The sequence below is a fragment of the Peromyscus eremicus genome, chromosome 19 (genome assembly GCF_949786415.1).
Source record: "Peromyscus eremicus chromosome 19, PerEre_H2_v1, whole genome shotgun sequence".
NCBI classification, from domain to species: Eukaryota; Metazoa; Chordata; class Mammalia; order Rodentia; family Cricetidae; genus Peromyscus; species Peromyscus eremicus.
The window spans coordinates 71,534,550-71,549,798 of record NC_081435.1 but is presented as its reverse complement, the minus strand read 5'-3'; the positions used below and the strand labels follow the sequence as shown (position 1 = coordinate 71,549,798).

Sequence of the window (15,249 nt, the reverse complement as noted above, 5' to 3'; positions counted from 1 at the left end):
ATAAATACATCATTTTATGGAACATTGATTGTTCTATAAACCCAATGGAGTATTATGCTCTATGATCAAACCATTTAGATTGTGTGTAGAGCACAGAAAATGCCATATTCAGGATGGCACTAAAAGTGCCATTTGTGTATTTTATGGATGTCATTACAGGGGAAACTTCTCTCTGTAGGCCCTGTTTACTGCAAAATTTTTTAGTCTGTAATGACATTTTTCATTCACAACGTATGCCTTCAAGAGAGGGGGCCCTTGTTTTATTTGTTTCATTTGAGTTTACTGCACAAATTCTGTACATTTTAATTAAATGTAAGCTTAACAAAAGCATGTGGTATTTATTCTGGGGGGGGGGGGGTGACAGTAACCATAGAACAGCTCGCACACAATGGGAGGGTCAGGTACTCAGCAGCTCCATAGCTGCCCAAAGCCTGACAGGGAGGGGGCAAGCCCTAGCATGGTTTGGGGAAGTGCTACCTGCACAGCTTGCCTATCTGCCCCAGAGCAGTGTTGTTTCCATCTCTTGAGCCTTTCTCTTCCCGATTGCTGTGTTCTAGTGCAACAAGGCTTAACCCAAAATCACTTCCTTGAAAACAGGTCCTAAGTGGGGGCGGGGGGCGGGGGCAAAGCCCACCTTTATTACCAGCTCAGTTGGTAACCCTTCCACACATTTAGACATGAGCAGCATCTCACAATAAAGGGGCTTCATACCCATGAACAGGGCTGCCTTTTAACTCCATTCCCAACTTCTGCACATGACTATGTTGCCCTATTGAAAACAGGTCCATGGACTAAGTATAGGCACTCTGATATTGTCATCCCTCTGAAATCCAATAATGTCTTTTAAAAACAAGTACAGCACAAATGCTGGTCAGGTGTCCACAGGCCAGATCTGCACGCTCGCTGGAGCGACAGCAGTAAATGGGCCATCCTGGGTGAAACCTGAACAGTGCCCTGTCCACCAACACCACTCCGTGAGGCCATTTGCACTGGCAAGGTTCACAGTCCATATTCACTAGAAAGAGCATGTGTGCCCAGTACATGCTCTTTACATTCGTAACCCAGTTAGAATCTAAAGTTACAGTAGAGATTCACATTCGTTTAAATGACACTTGAACTTCTACATCGCTCCACATTAATTCATTATGGTTGAAATGGAAGAATCTTCAATGGGTGAATCTTTTTCAATCTGATTGAGGCTGTTACATTTTATAGGTGCTATTTTTCAAAGCAGTACTGACAGCACTCGAAGTTATTAAATTGCTGAATCAAAAGACGGACCTGCACTCACATTTATGAACTATGATGGACTAGCGGGGGGCCGTGCTACCAGAGGTTAAGATGTTGGTGGCATTAAGCTTCATCACAGACCAAACTGACTGCAGTATTTACCACACAGTTTACTTTAATGGTCTGGAAGTAGCTTAACTCATTTCTGGATTCAAATGAACTGAACATGTAGTTCAGAATTCATAATTATCAATGCTGCAAGGGGTTCAAAGGATTGTTCCGCATGTCCTTCAGTCGCCCAGTCAGGAGTGGGACTGCTGAGGCTCAGGCAAGTGACCTCTCTCGCCTCCTAAAAATAGGGTGTTGTTTATTTCCCCCAACTTGGTTTCTCCTGATTTTTAATGTAATAGCAGTATTCCCTTCTTTTGTAATTATTGGGGCAGGGCAAGTTGAATGAAACACTCTCTTTATGTCATTTCCTGTTTTTCCTCTGAATTACACTGTGTATGACCTTGAAATTAAAATGAGCAGAAACAAATAAAAATCACAGTTTAGGAAGGCAAGCAAAATACTGCATGCTGAGCTGAAAAGTTCGAGCTCAGTTATGAAGTTGCATGCATACCAGAAGAGAGCCCGACAGACCCAGGTGATAGGGCTAGAGGACCCAGTGGGTGACAGACAGATTGATGAGGAGCCAGGCCTACCCAAACCCAGGCACAGATGCAGTCAAGTGTGTGGTACTCCTCAGTGCTGGGTGTCTTCAGAGATGGAGTCAGTCTGACGTCTCAGAGAAGACAACTGAAAACGGGTAAACTTAAAAGGACAGCATGTGAGCAGGTGGAGCCATGCAGACCTGATTGAGCTGTTTCTGGAGGATCCTGGGCTTTTGTCCTCTCACACTTACCAGCCAGACTCTTAGGTCCACAGAGCAAAACACTGGTCCAGGCAAACAAGAGCTGTTTCTTTTTTGAAAAGTAGAAAGATTAGGTGGCCCCAGGAGCTCACTACCACAAGCAGGTTCCTAAGTGAGCCCTTCCGACTCCTGTAGGGAGGGACTCCACATCCCCAGGGAAAAGCCTGGGACACCACCTTGGCCTGCAAGCCTGCAGCTACTATCCAAAGTATCTGCCAATTAAGGCACATCAGAAAGCAGCCTGACTTAGTGGTCCAGCTTGTGCTCTGTTCTCAATAGGGGAGTGAGTGAGAGAAGCAAGGATACACTTCAGGTTCAGCGGTCATTGACATCCAGGACCAAGGGGAGAGGCTTAGTTGACTTAAGATACCGAGATCCCTCTCCCAGCGTTCCCTACTGCACCAGCCTGGACAACATTCCTGACACATATCCTGTGGCTACCATTGAGCACAAAGAAGGAGCTTTTAGGAGTGGAGCTGGTCTAGTTGGTGCCTGTCTTTTCTTGAGCTAAGATTTCGTGACTTCCTAACCCTTCTAAGGCCCACAGCATAGAGAGTTTTCCAACAAAGACCAAAAATAACATTTAGCAGATAGTGAATACTACCAAATCCAGGACCACTGTCCTGTAGTCTGGGAATTAGCCTAGGCGTGTCCTCTTGGCAGACAGGACCAGCAGCTTCTGCCATAAACCCAAATGCTATCCTTACCCAAAGGCCCTGTTGGGTGCTTTCACCCCGGTTAACCTGGTCTTGAAAGAAAAGCTTTCTTGTAGTGCATCACCAAGGCAGTTAGCAAAACTTGTGTCTTTAGGGCATGGCAGTCATAGCTAAAGAGCTGCGAGTCTTAATCCCTCCCTCCCCCTTGGGAAGGATAAAGCACATAGTTTAAAAAAAAAAAAAACCTGAACATGTCAATGAGAGTGTAAGATATGTCTCAAATGCGCTGCATTGACACAGGGAATGTGAACACAGATGTGAGTAGGTCATTTTCTTGTTTGGGAGGGGAGGGTGACAATAAAACAATTTTAAACTGATAGAAAAGCTAGGATTTAGAGAAAACAAGAACTCTAATTAGAATCATTCTCTACTTTATGAAAACGAAGCATACAGTTTCCATCATTTCTTACCCTGTTGAGTTGTGGACTTGTAGAGGAGGTCATGAAGGTGTCCAAGTGTGTGCCTCACGTCCATCCTTGCTGTAGACCTCCAAGGACACCCACTCTCTCTTTTGCTCTCCTCTGTGCTGCTGTTGTGAGATGGGCTCAAAGGTCTCTCTCCTAAGCCAGGCCGGTCCTGTCGGGGCTCAGACACCTTGACTTCCTGGGCAAGCAGCTCACCCACGGACTTGTGGCCCTCAAAGGACAGGCTGACCTGGGTGAGTGGCAGGGCAGAAGCCTGCACCTTCTGTGTCTGGCCTGTTGATAGCCTCAGACCAGCTTCTCCCCTGTACTTCCTTCCTGTCCCTTCCTCATCCACAAAGCAGGGCAACCCTCCCATCCTTTATGGCCATCTCACACATCCTAAGGGTCTTACTGTCTTCAGGGTCATGGTGTTCTCACTAAAAGGAATTTGAGGTTGACGAGGAAAAGCATACACTCTGTTGTCCCTGTGTCACAGTTCCTTTTTCTGTCTAAAAGCATTCAGCGGGTTCCTGTGCACAGACCCCAGAGGTGGGATGGCTGAGCATGCCGAGGAGCCTCTGCTCACATCCCCCTGGACCTCTCTCTGCCTTGCCCTCCGGGCATCTCCCTGTCCTCTACGGCCCAGGCCATTATTCTCTAGCAGCCTGAGTGTGTGGTTTCTGCATCTCTTCAGCCTTGCTTGTCCCCTTCCCAGTGTCTGAGCAGACACAGCTTTGATGATTGTGTATCTCCTTTAACACATGGGGGACCTGAACTGAACGGGGGAATGAGCTGTTCACTGGGCTCCCAGAGCCTGCCTTTCAGGCCTGCTCAGGGAGAACTTCTTCCAGACTCCGAGTGCCCAGGCCTTCTGTTAGTGTTCCTGTGCCCGGACCTGGCACAGTGCCCACACTCTCAACAGAGCCACACTGGACTGCCTCTCACTTCGGTTCAGTAAATATTTCTTGCTATGAACTCTTACAACTGCATTTATTAGTGACATTTTTTTAAATTTAATGTGTAAAGCTTTCATTATCCTTATTGATTAAACAAATACCTGTACTTGATATTTGGACCTTAAGAAAAGGTTTTCCTTTGGATTAAAAGATCCTACTGCTGGCTCCCAGCTGGCCCCCCTTACTGTCCTTGCTGTTGGAGATGAGAAGAACTGTGTAGCAGTTTTCTCACTGCTGTGACAGTGGGTGACAAGAAGCAACTTAAAAGAGATGCAGTCCATCGTGGCAGGGCTTGCAGCAGCCGGGCACACTGCAGCCGCAGTCAGGAACTGCAGTGGGTGCAGGTGCTCCGTTCCCAGCCTCCTCCTCCTTCAGTCCAGGCCTCCAGCTCATGGCTAGTACCTCCTACAGCTAAGGTGGGTCTTCCACCTCATTTAGTAACCCATCACAGACATGCCCAGAGGCTCGCCTCATCCAGATAATCCCTCAGAGGCATGTCTAGAGGTTCAAGTAATCCGAGGTGCTGTCAGGTTGAGAGTATTGACCATCACACTGAAGGAGCTGTCTGCATTCCGCCCCAGGACCCCTACACACCAACACTACAGTGAAGAATCAGCTTTGGACAGATGTCACATGAGTATGGAAAGGAGTGTATCTCATAACACCCCTGTTGGGTATACACATGAATGAGCAGCCTCCTGGTACTTCTCGTGGGGACTCCTTGGGCTCTGCAGGGAGGGCCACACACACTTTGCTGAGGCTGCAGAGCAGCTGCTGCAGATGAGCTGTCTGACTTTGAATCCTGAAATCCTCTTTCCACACTAACTGGTCCCTGTCTCCCACAGGCATTGTGTCCAAGTCCTATGAGTGCCGCCTGAAAGGACAAGGAGCCACCTTTGTGGAGACAGACAGCCCCTTCACTGCAGCCACCCTGGCCGAGGAATCACCTGTCAGGGAGAAGTCCCTGAGAAGCAGCAAGAGGCAGGCTTCACCCCCTGAGCAGGTCCAGCAGGTCATCATCATCCAGGGCTATGATGGGGAGTTTGCCCTGGATGCCTCTGTGGAGGAGACTGCTGCGGCCACACTGCAGACCCTGGCAATGGCTGGCCAGGTGGCCAGGGTGGTTCACATTACAGAACACGGGCAGGTCATTACCACAAGTCAGAGTGGGTCGGATGTGGGCAGCGTGGTACCTGGACCCATCCTCCCGGAGCAGCTGGCGGATGGAGCCACCCAGGTGGTTGTCATGGGGGGCTCTGTGGAAAGTCACAGTGTGGATGAGGCCCTTAGTCCAGGTGGTGCTGTGCTACAGCAGGTTACCAAGCAGGAGCTCTTAAGTCTCTCTGAGGCTGGAGTTTCTCCGTCTGACACCTCCTCAGCCTTAGATGCACTACTCTGTGCTGTCACTGAGTTGGGAGAGGTGGAAAATAGGGCAGGGCATGAGGAAAAGGGCAGGCCCAGCCACAAGGATGTGCTGATCCAGCTGCCCAGCCAGGAAGCAGCCCATGCTCATCCCAACACAGAGGCCTCAGAGCCTCAGTTGTTCCAAGATGGTCGGGAGAGTCCAGCAGCCACGGAAGTGCTGACACAGGTTGTCCGGCCCTCAGCCGTCATCACGTCTCAGGAACGAGCCCAGGTGGCCTTCAAGAAGATGGTTCAGGGGGTCCTCCAGTTTGCTGTCTGCGACACAGCTGCAGCCAGTCAGCTGATGAAAGATGGCGTCACCCAGGTCATTGTGAATGAGGAGGGTGCTGTCCACATGGTAGCCGGAGAAGGCTCCCAGTTCATCATGCAGGAAGCTGAGACCCATGGCCTGCGGGTACCGGCTGAGCACATGGACCTGGTAGAGTCAGAAGGGGAGATCTCACAGATCATTGTCACAGAAGAGCTGGTCCAAGCCATGGTCCGTGAATCCAGCAGCAACTTCCCTGAGGGTGCCACCCACTACATTGTTACAGAGTTGCCTCCGGGTGTACAGGAGGACACGGGTGTTTACTCCCACACTGTGATAGAGACAGCCAGCTCTCCAGAGATCCTGCAGGCTGGGGCTGTACTCGGCAGTGCTGAGGCTGTGGGCACAAGCAGCACTGAACAGTTGACCAGTATGGTCATCTATACCCAGGACGGCTCCCCAGCAGCCACAGTGATCCAGAGCCAAAGGGAAAACAGTGAGCTCCGAGACGCATGAGGCAGGCCTCCATGCTGGGCACAGTGCAGTGTGCAAAGATCTACTCGGGCCAGTCCAGAGGCTGCTGAGCTTTGCTGGTCACGCTTGCTTCAGAGGTGTGCTGAACAGGCCCTTCAAGCAGGGGTAACATTGGCCACTGAAAAGGCACCAGAGGAGAGCACAGAGCCACGCCTACACTTAGGTTGCCCAGCAGCCTAAGAAGAGTGGGTGGGCAGGATGAACCCTGTGCTATAGAGCTGGTCACTGGGCCCTCTGCCTTGCCCCTGAAACACCACTGTGGTGAGAAGCAGTTTTCCCTGGTTTTTCTCCCATATAAGTTCCCTGTTTAGTCATCAAAAGAAAAAAGATGGTGTCCCTGATGGGAACTAGGAAACGTTTCTAGCCTCAGACCATCTGCAGGGGCTGCTGCTCATGCAGCTCATCTCCTCCCATAGTTGATTCAAAATCGGAGCTACAAAGACTACGTCTTGAAGCAATGAACACCTTGTTTTTTACTATTATTAAGCTTGAGAGAATGGTGTTCCCAGACCAAAGGAAGCCTGTTAGTTCATTTTATGTATAAATTTCCCTTCTGAAAATATTTTAGGTGTTTCCTTTACCATGGCCATTCTGCACAAGAGAAATCTTTCATCTGTGGTTTGAGAAAAGTCTTGAAATTTTTACTGAGTTAAAATCCACCTTGGTTAAGACAATTGATTCTCATCCTGAGTTCATTTCGTACCATAACGTCTGTACATGAAATGTCTACTGTGGAAAATATCACTCATTGCTTTTTATAACAGATATCTGTTTGTATGGGTATCTTTTCTCCAGGATTTATCTGTGACTGTCTGGGAGTGGGAAGGCTGACGTTGAACAGTACAGTAGAAGCCCACCCCTGGCCTGCCTCCCAGCACTGCCTCCTCCATGGTGGGGTCACTGCAAGTGCCGGCTGCAGCCTTAGGTTCTGCTCAGTTTTCGTGATTCCATTGCTTTTTTTTTTTTTTTTCTTCAAAATTGTAAAATAACCCCTTTCCTCAGAGGCAAAATTGTTTTTGTTGTTTTCTTTGAAATAAAATTATAGCATTAAACTAAGGGTGATGACGTACTCTGAGTGGTCAGCCAGCCAAGGCTGTGCCTACAGTGGCCATGCTGGCCAGCCTGCTGCCCAGGAGGTTCCTCCCTCTGTTTCCACCACTTCATGTATAGCCGACAGCTCCTGCAGCCCAGTGCCATCACATAAATGACAAGTAGCCCAGGCACAGTCTATCCTGGTTAGGGACAGGAAGACAGTCTCTCTGTCAGTACAAGAGCCATTTCAGTCCCTTCCTAAGGCCACAAGAGAGAGCACCACAGGGCCTGGCCTCTGGCCTCCTGGTTTCTTTGCCTTGAGTTGGGTCCATTCCAGGGCCAACTCCCTACACCCAGCCACCCTCCAAGCAAAATAATAAAAGGTAAAACTTGAGCTTTGGCACTGACTTATAATTAGCTAAGTGTGACTACTCCTGCTTCCTAAAAATGGCAGGGCTACTCAACTCCTCTTAAACAATGTCTTTGCCAAACAGTGACAGGATCAACTCCCGTTTGTTATCAGGATAGAGGTGACCTTTACAAAGTGATGGCCCTCTCCAGGCTCCTCATACATGTTAAAAAAGGGGGGTGGGGTGTTTTTCAGTGCAGATATTTCTTCTTGATCACCTCTCCGGTTGGCGCGGCCCTGCGGTCCTGAGGCTCAATGCTAATTCTTGCCTCTGCAGAGCCCTGTATGGCTAACCTTTCCGCTGCAGTCCAGGGCGTTGACACTGACATGCTGTAGTTTACCGTGTGTGATTTATTTAGGATAAATATGTCTCAGGTGGCATTTAATCCTTCATAAAACCAGTGTAGCCTGCAGTGTCAAACCAGCAATCACGTTGTGTGCGCGATGAAAAGAGCAGGTCTTTGCATAAAAAAAAAATGTACAGAGGGTGTTCTTAGACTCAGAAAGATTGCCAAGGCTTCTCCAAGCTATTGTATCCTGTAATTACCTATAGAGCTAGGTTAATGGTACCTCTCTTTTCTCTCTCATTACACAACTATTGGAATGTAAGGAAGTTTAAGAAGCACATACACAAATGTGTGCCTCAGAATAATGAGGCATGGCAGGGTGTGCGAGCAAAGGACATTCATTGTAGCATGGATTGTCTATAAAGACAACGCAGCGAGCTCACAGCTTTCCTTAAGGTTTTTCCGAGAAAAATGTGACAGTTTTAAGGAAGTAAAAAGCCCAACCAATGACATTTTTATGTAGAGATTGTAACCCCAGAAGACCGTGTTTATATTGAGCTACAGCCGATTGAATGATCCAGCCTCAAGGATATCTGCACACAAGGAAGACCGAGCCTAAGTCAGCATATAGATACGGTTTAGACTTCAACTTCCATGCCGAAAGTTGTTAGTGTGGTGGAGTGGAGGATCACAAAGTAAGACAGCCATTTCTGGACGTGGGACTTCCTGTCACACAAGGTCATTTAGTGTGATGCTGCCACTCGACTCACATGGCCATCTTTGTGAGAGGCCTCATCCTTCCCGGGGAGATGAGTGGTCACTGCTAAACATCCTTGCAAGAAAGGAAATCAGACAGTCTGATGCAGAGAATGAGGCTTTCACGTATTGGTTTCCTAAGAAGGACAAGTACGTGTACTAAGACTGGGTCCAATAGCTGTGGGAATCCCTGTCACTTACCAGCTGAAAGTGTATGAAAAGCCAGCACCAGATAGCAGTCACAGATTATCCAAGACACTTCCAGTAAGAGAAAAGGGATCTCAAGATCGAACTGAGCTCAGTTCTGAAGCTTAGTGAGAGCTGGGGTGGGCATGAGGATGGAAAATTTCTAAAAGGAAGTCTGACATCGGGGGACTTGGGCTAAGCTGACCAAACAGCATTGCCACTTGGGGCATGAGATGGGTGGAGGATGAAGACCCTATTGGATATCCAGGTCCACTAGATACTATTAGTGGGGATCCTGGCCTCCCCAGCTTAGCAGATGCCGTTAGTGGGATCCTGGCCAATTAGCAGCTTTCTTGCTTAAGGGGTATTTTTAAAAGGAAGCCCTCAAATGATCATAGATGCATCAGACAAAAGTTTCCTCATCAAAGAAACTGTCAAAGTCCTAGAAGATGGAGGGTGAGGCCTTAGTCCATGTTAGCGTTCTCCACCTAGAACACAGCCAAGACTCCAGGCCCAGTAGCCCCGCCCAGCACTCCTCTGTGAGGAGCCTGACCCCACTTCCCACCAGTACCCATCTATGAGAATCCCAGCCACACAAAGCTGCTCTGTCTCCCAGCTCTGTCCCACTTGTTTCCTGGAGGGGAAGAAGGAAGGAGGGGAGGGAAGAAGAAAGGAAGAAGGCCTAAGCAGAGGATTGAGGAGCCATCTTAAAATCTTAACCTGGAGTGGGTCCTAGGTTGAGCAAAGGCCATTCAGTTAGCACCAGAGAACAGTGCCTGTCACTTCACTCACTGGCCATCAGCCCTTAATGTAAGGAGTTTCAAGCCAACTTGAGCAGCCTCCTCCTGTTCCATCACATTGGAGAATACAATTCGTTTTCTACTCCTCTAGGGTGATATCATTTTACATGGAGAAAAAGTTAGCTGGGGTGGCAGTTATATGTTTCGGAAGCACCTTCTAATCAGGGATGGGTGATTCATGATTAGCTTCAGCAGGCGATCCATCTGACATGGAAGGGGAAAAATTAGCAGCTGTCACTGCTTGATGAGTTAATTTCCTGATGGGCCTGACACTGAAAAGCCATTTGGAGTCATGGCTGTGGCTGATGAGAAAACCTGGCAGTGCTTTTATAACTGGAGATAAAGACAGGGCAGAGGAGCTGCCGGGGAAGGCCTGTCAATCTACTGGGGAGCGCTGGTGTCTGTGCTGGGGCTCAGGCCAAGGCCACACTGCCCTCTTTATTGGCCATACCTCTGATGGGGAGGCCAAGCACCTAGTGGCTGTGGAAACTCCAGGAGACCAAAGGGCAGCTCCAGGAATACATGGGGTATTGACCTTCAACTCTGTCCTACCCTACCTCTGTTCAGGAAGGCCACTTCCAACCCAACAGGAAGAAGCAGGTTTGGTCGTAATGTCTTTTAAGTAGGAATTAAAGAAATAAGTGTATAATAAGCTCTACCTTTGTTACCAAGCTTGGCTTCTGGGCTTCCCTAGGAGAGGGTAGTTGGCGAAAGTTTGGTGTGTGGAATTCAGGGATCAAGACCAGAGCCTATTGTTTACCAACTAGAAAACACAGGGACCATTGTAATCTTCAGGGACAGGCTAGGAAACTCCTGTTTCTCTTGGATCCTTGGTTTGTAAAATCAATGAAGAAGGAGGTCCTAGAGATCTCCTACTTGAGAAGGAAGCTTGGGGCAATGACCTGCTTCTTTCCAGAGCCAAGCTGTTGCCCAGGCCTGGTTTCTGGTTGCTTTTCCTGCATTTGGGACCAAGCTCTGCAAGCTGAGAAACTTGCCCAGAACTGGCTATGGAGAGCCAGAGTCTGAAGCACTAGAATGTGGTCCAAAAACCCATTCCCAGAGTTGAATAAATCAATCCTCCATATCTCCAGCAAAGAACCATTCTTTCCTTCATAGTCTGCATTTGCAATACCTTTCAAAAAACTCTTTAAATGACCTAACTTCAACATGGTTTTCACCATCATCAAAAGACAATCTGCCACCAGAATAAACACGAACATCCAAGCCCTCGAGGGTCAGAAGCATATTCTCAGTCGTTTTCTGCATCTCACATTGCTCTTCAAATAACCTGTTAAGGGGGAGAATTAAAACAAACACAAAGGAAAGTATTTACTTTTCATTTCCAAACTGATTCCAGGTTAGTGAAGACCTGTTCGATTCTCTGGGTGACCCATGTCTAGCTAGTGTCCAGCCATGCATGCTGCTGTGAGCAGTGAGGACATCTTGGTGCCTGGTTACCTTGTTCTCCACAGCCTCAGCAGTGTCCACAGCAACTGGCCACAGTCGGGGGCCGGGGAGATGCAGCTCCTGGCTTGTTCCGTGTGGCTTCTGAAGATGGAAAATGTTTTGATGTCAGTTGCAACATGAGACCCATTGGAACACACAGTTTTCCGAACCCACAGCTAGGAGCTGAGTATCTTTTGGTGACAGTGGAGGATTCACACTCTTGGGCAGGCTACAGTTTCTCAGCCATGAAAATGGCCAGGGCATGGGATCTATCCACACAACAGCATGGTTACCAAGAAGTACCCTCGCTGGGGTTGCTCCTGCAGGATGCTCCTATCTCAAATGCAAGGTCCTACTGGTCTATGTCCCCTCCCACCCTGTACTTCACAGAGCCCAAGGTGCTCTTCCCAAACTGTTGCTGAGGATGACCACTAAGTCAGAGCCTCTGCACTTGGGCGCTTGTGTGACCCTTAGTGCCCCACCAGAGTGCACACTGGATATCCTCAAAGGACCATCTAGAGGGAATAAAGAAGTCAGGACGTGAATTCCCCAGTTGCCCTCCATTCTGGTTTTGTTAGTCACCTTCCTCTCTGTCCCTGCATTCTCAAATGTGTGAACACGGCTCTTCAGAAGGAAGGAAGTGAAGTGCATCCTGAACCTACAGTCTCTTGGTCAAACCAGTTAGATCACATTCTCATCATATTCCAGAACGGTTCTTGATGAAGAGCCCTGAGACTAACCCTCATGACAAAGGTCACATCAGGGTCACAGGCTTGTTACACGTAGTGAGGTGACTCTTCTGGCTTTTATAGGTACAACCTTCACTCATAATCATAAAGAAAGCATCAAAGTTTCTCCCCATGGCACCAGGCTGTTCTTGTTAAAAATTTTATTTGCTATGTACTGATTTTTTTCTACCCTAAGGTGTTGGGCCAAAGCTATTGACTCCACTCACTATTCATTCTTGACATGTTATGAAAAGAAACGGTGTTTGAGGTCATCTGGAATGATTGTGACATTTTCTTTTCTGGAGGAAGATCTTTGACACTTGGCAAGAAGTTGGGAGCCAAGGCAAGCAAACAAGGGCTTGCCAGGTGGCCCTGGACCGCAAGCCTTGCCTTCAGCACACAGCATCTCAGTACTGACCCGAGAGAAAACGGGACTAGGGAAGAGCTCCAAGGGGAGGGAGGAGTACCCTGTCAACTCTGAAACATCCTCCAACATCCCAGTATACCTGAAAACGGGACCCGTGTGTAGTGTCTGGACCCATCCCTCTTAGAAACAATTCTTAAGAGGAAGAACAGCGGAGCATACTCCAAAGTAAATCTGCCACAAACTGTCACCCTCTCCCAGAAGTCAGGGAGGCTGCACCCTGAGCAGAGCCTCCAGTCCCTTCTTAAGAGCAAACAGGAAGACCGTGGAGCTGATGGCCCTACGGTACCACACACGAAGTGGGGCAAGATGAGAGGCTTGTAATTACAAGGGACTCAAGTGGCCCCAGAAGGACAGTGCTGAATGGCAGCTTGAGTTTGGAAAGAAAGCACTGTATATCTCCAGGTCTGGAAGACTTAACCTGCCTGGTGACTCACGCAGCTGTTAGCATTTTGAAGGAGATACACTTGCTGGGCATTGGTCTGGAACTATTCCAGAAGACTTCTGCAGACCTAGATGGCATAGATGGCAGTTGTGCTGGTGTGATCCTGAGTTGAGGACCAAAACTCAGTCTGGACCTTGGAGCTGATAGAACTAAGATTAGAACTAAGATCATGTCAGATGAACCCATGAGTGAGATCCCATGAGGCCATACTGTGTCCCAGCAGCATTCAGTCAGTCTTTTGAGAATGGAGTTTAGAAATAGATAAATACTCTGTCAGTGTACCCTGAGACTAGACAGCTATTCATGAAATGTTCAAAGGATTACCAGAAACATAGTGCAGTCTGTACATGGCTCCAGCGGCAAAGTGTCCCCAAGGAAGTTGGAATTAAAATCAGAGGATCTTGCATGGCTTCGCTGAGTAAAGCTGGCAATGGCCTGCTCAGAGCTGCAAGGGCCCAGCAAGGTTGCTAACTATGTCAGGTCAGTCTGACAATGACCTGGGTCCCATGAGCCACCCAGACTATCACTGCAGGCCCTATCAGTGGTGACACATGTCTTCCCATGGCCAGTGAGGGGCTGTCAAGCCCAGGCTGCATGATATGGCACCAGACTAGGAGGGAGGCTCGGCTGCACGGAGATGGCCAGACCTAGGACACGTAGCACTGTTGCTGCCTCTGGGCTCTGGCTTCCTTCCTCTGAATCCCAGAGCCTCTTCATTATTTTACTTTGCTTTCTGGGTTCTATCTCAGTGCTCTTTGATTTCACATTTCTGGGCTCTCCTTTGGGGGCTTCAGAAGTGGGCTAGGGCACTACAGGCTGCCTGAAGGCTGGACACTCTGGGTTCTGACTCTCTTGACTGTGTAGATGAAGGTGGAGGCCAAGGTCCTCAGGCCCCAGCAGTCTCGTGTGAGGCAGCTGTCTGCTCTTCACAATGACCTCAGCTAAGATCCCTCTTCTTACTGGCTTTGAAACAGTTTTCTATGGAGCTGTCTATCCTCTGCAGCTCCCTCTGCTTGAAACTGTACTACCATTGTATTATGGGAACTGTATGCCCAGGGAGGTGGGACTGCACTTGGACATCATTCCAAGAGTATGACTTGTTTTCAGGCTACATAGACGAGCTGTGCAGCACTACAGAGTACTCTGGACTGTCAAGGTCCAGAGGCTCCTTCGAAGTGATGTGTCTGGGTAAATGATGTGGGTAACTCAAGGTAAGCTAAGGCCAAGGCAACTGTTCTGGTGCGTGTACGTGTGCATATGCGTGTGCGTGTGTGTGCGTGTCCCCTTTTGTTGCCACAGTGAATGCTATATCCTGCTAAACTACCAGTCTAGTGCAGTCATGGAATAAAGACTTTCAGCTATGTAACCTTTCTGAAGATTCTCCTCTCTTGTTCCTTTTTCATGAGGATACTGCAAACTGTATTCTGGAAGAAGCTTGATTAGTTCCAGGATTCAGAAACAAAAGAGAGACAGAAGGTAACTAAAGGAAATGCACAGGGTGTGGTTATCAGATCACATAAAGGGGGGCTGTAATGAAAGAAATGTCAGGCTGAAGACAGGGCTCAGCAGCTAACAGCACTGGCTTCTTTCCAGTGGACCTGGGTTCAATTACCAACACCCACATGGCTGTTCACAACCATCTGTAATTCCAGTACAGAGGATGTGACACTCTCACTTGGCCTCTGTGGCGACCAGGTATGCACTTGGTAGACAGACATATGTGTAGGCAAACCACCCATATGCATAATTTTCAAGAAAAGAAATGATATAATATTGACATGTATAGAAAATAGGTTATGAAGGTCTGGATAGTATAGAACACATGAGTAGGGAAGGAACAGTCTAATCTGGGATAAGAACAGTGAGACAGTTATTAATGTTGGAAGAAACTAAACATGCATACAAAGTATCAACTGTTAGTACAATATAATACATGGTTTATCCATGAATGATATACAGACTCCTGCATCTTGGGAAGTGAACCGACAGTGTCTGAGATAGACATATCAACTTTAGTGTCAGCAAATTGCCATTCCCATTTCCTATCTAGATGGAAAAAAAAAAAATCTCACTGTCTGGTCATTCCCTACCCACACTAGCCATAAGGGGAGACAGGAAGTAGCAACAATGTGTTGGAAGGCTGCTTGGGGATGGGTGAAGGCAAAGCAGAGCAGAGAGCTCCCTGGAGAAGGGGACAGTAAGGGAGAACTGGCTGCGGCCCCTCTCCACTAAGGCCCGCCTCACCTGATGTTTGAATAGGGCTGGATTTCTGAACATTAGAAAAACGTAAATGTACTAATGTAGTAGGAAG

General features: G+C 48.2%; 1 protein-coding gene across 1 annotated transcript in view; it reads left to right on the top strand.

Moving 5' to 3' along the window:
• Window positions 1-7,446, top strand: part of Znf407 (zinc finger protein 407) — a 260,585-nt gene extending 253,139 nt beyond the window's left edge. The window contains exon 6 of the mRNA XM_059246404.1: window positions 5,065-7,446. Coding sequence (XP_059102387.1) covers window positions 5,065-6,407 — 1,343 coding nt within the window. The 3' untranslated portion in view covers window positions 6,408-7,446. The remainder of the gene's footprint in view (window positions 1-5,064) is intronic.
• Window positions 7,447-15,249: the final 7,803 nt, after the last annotated feature.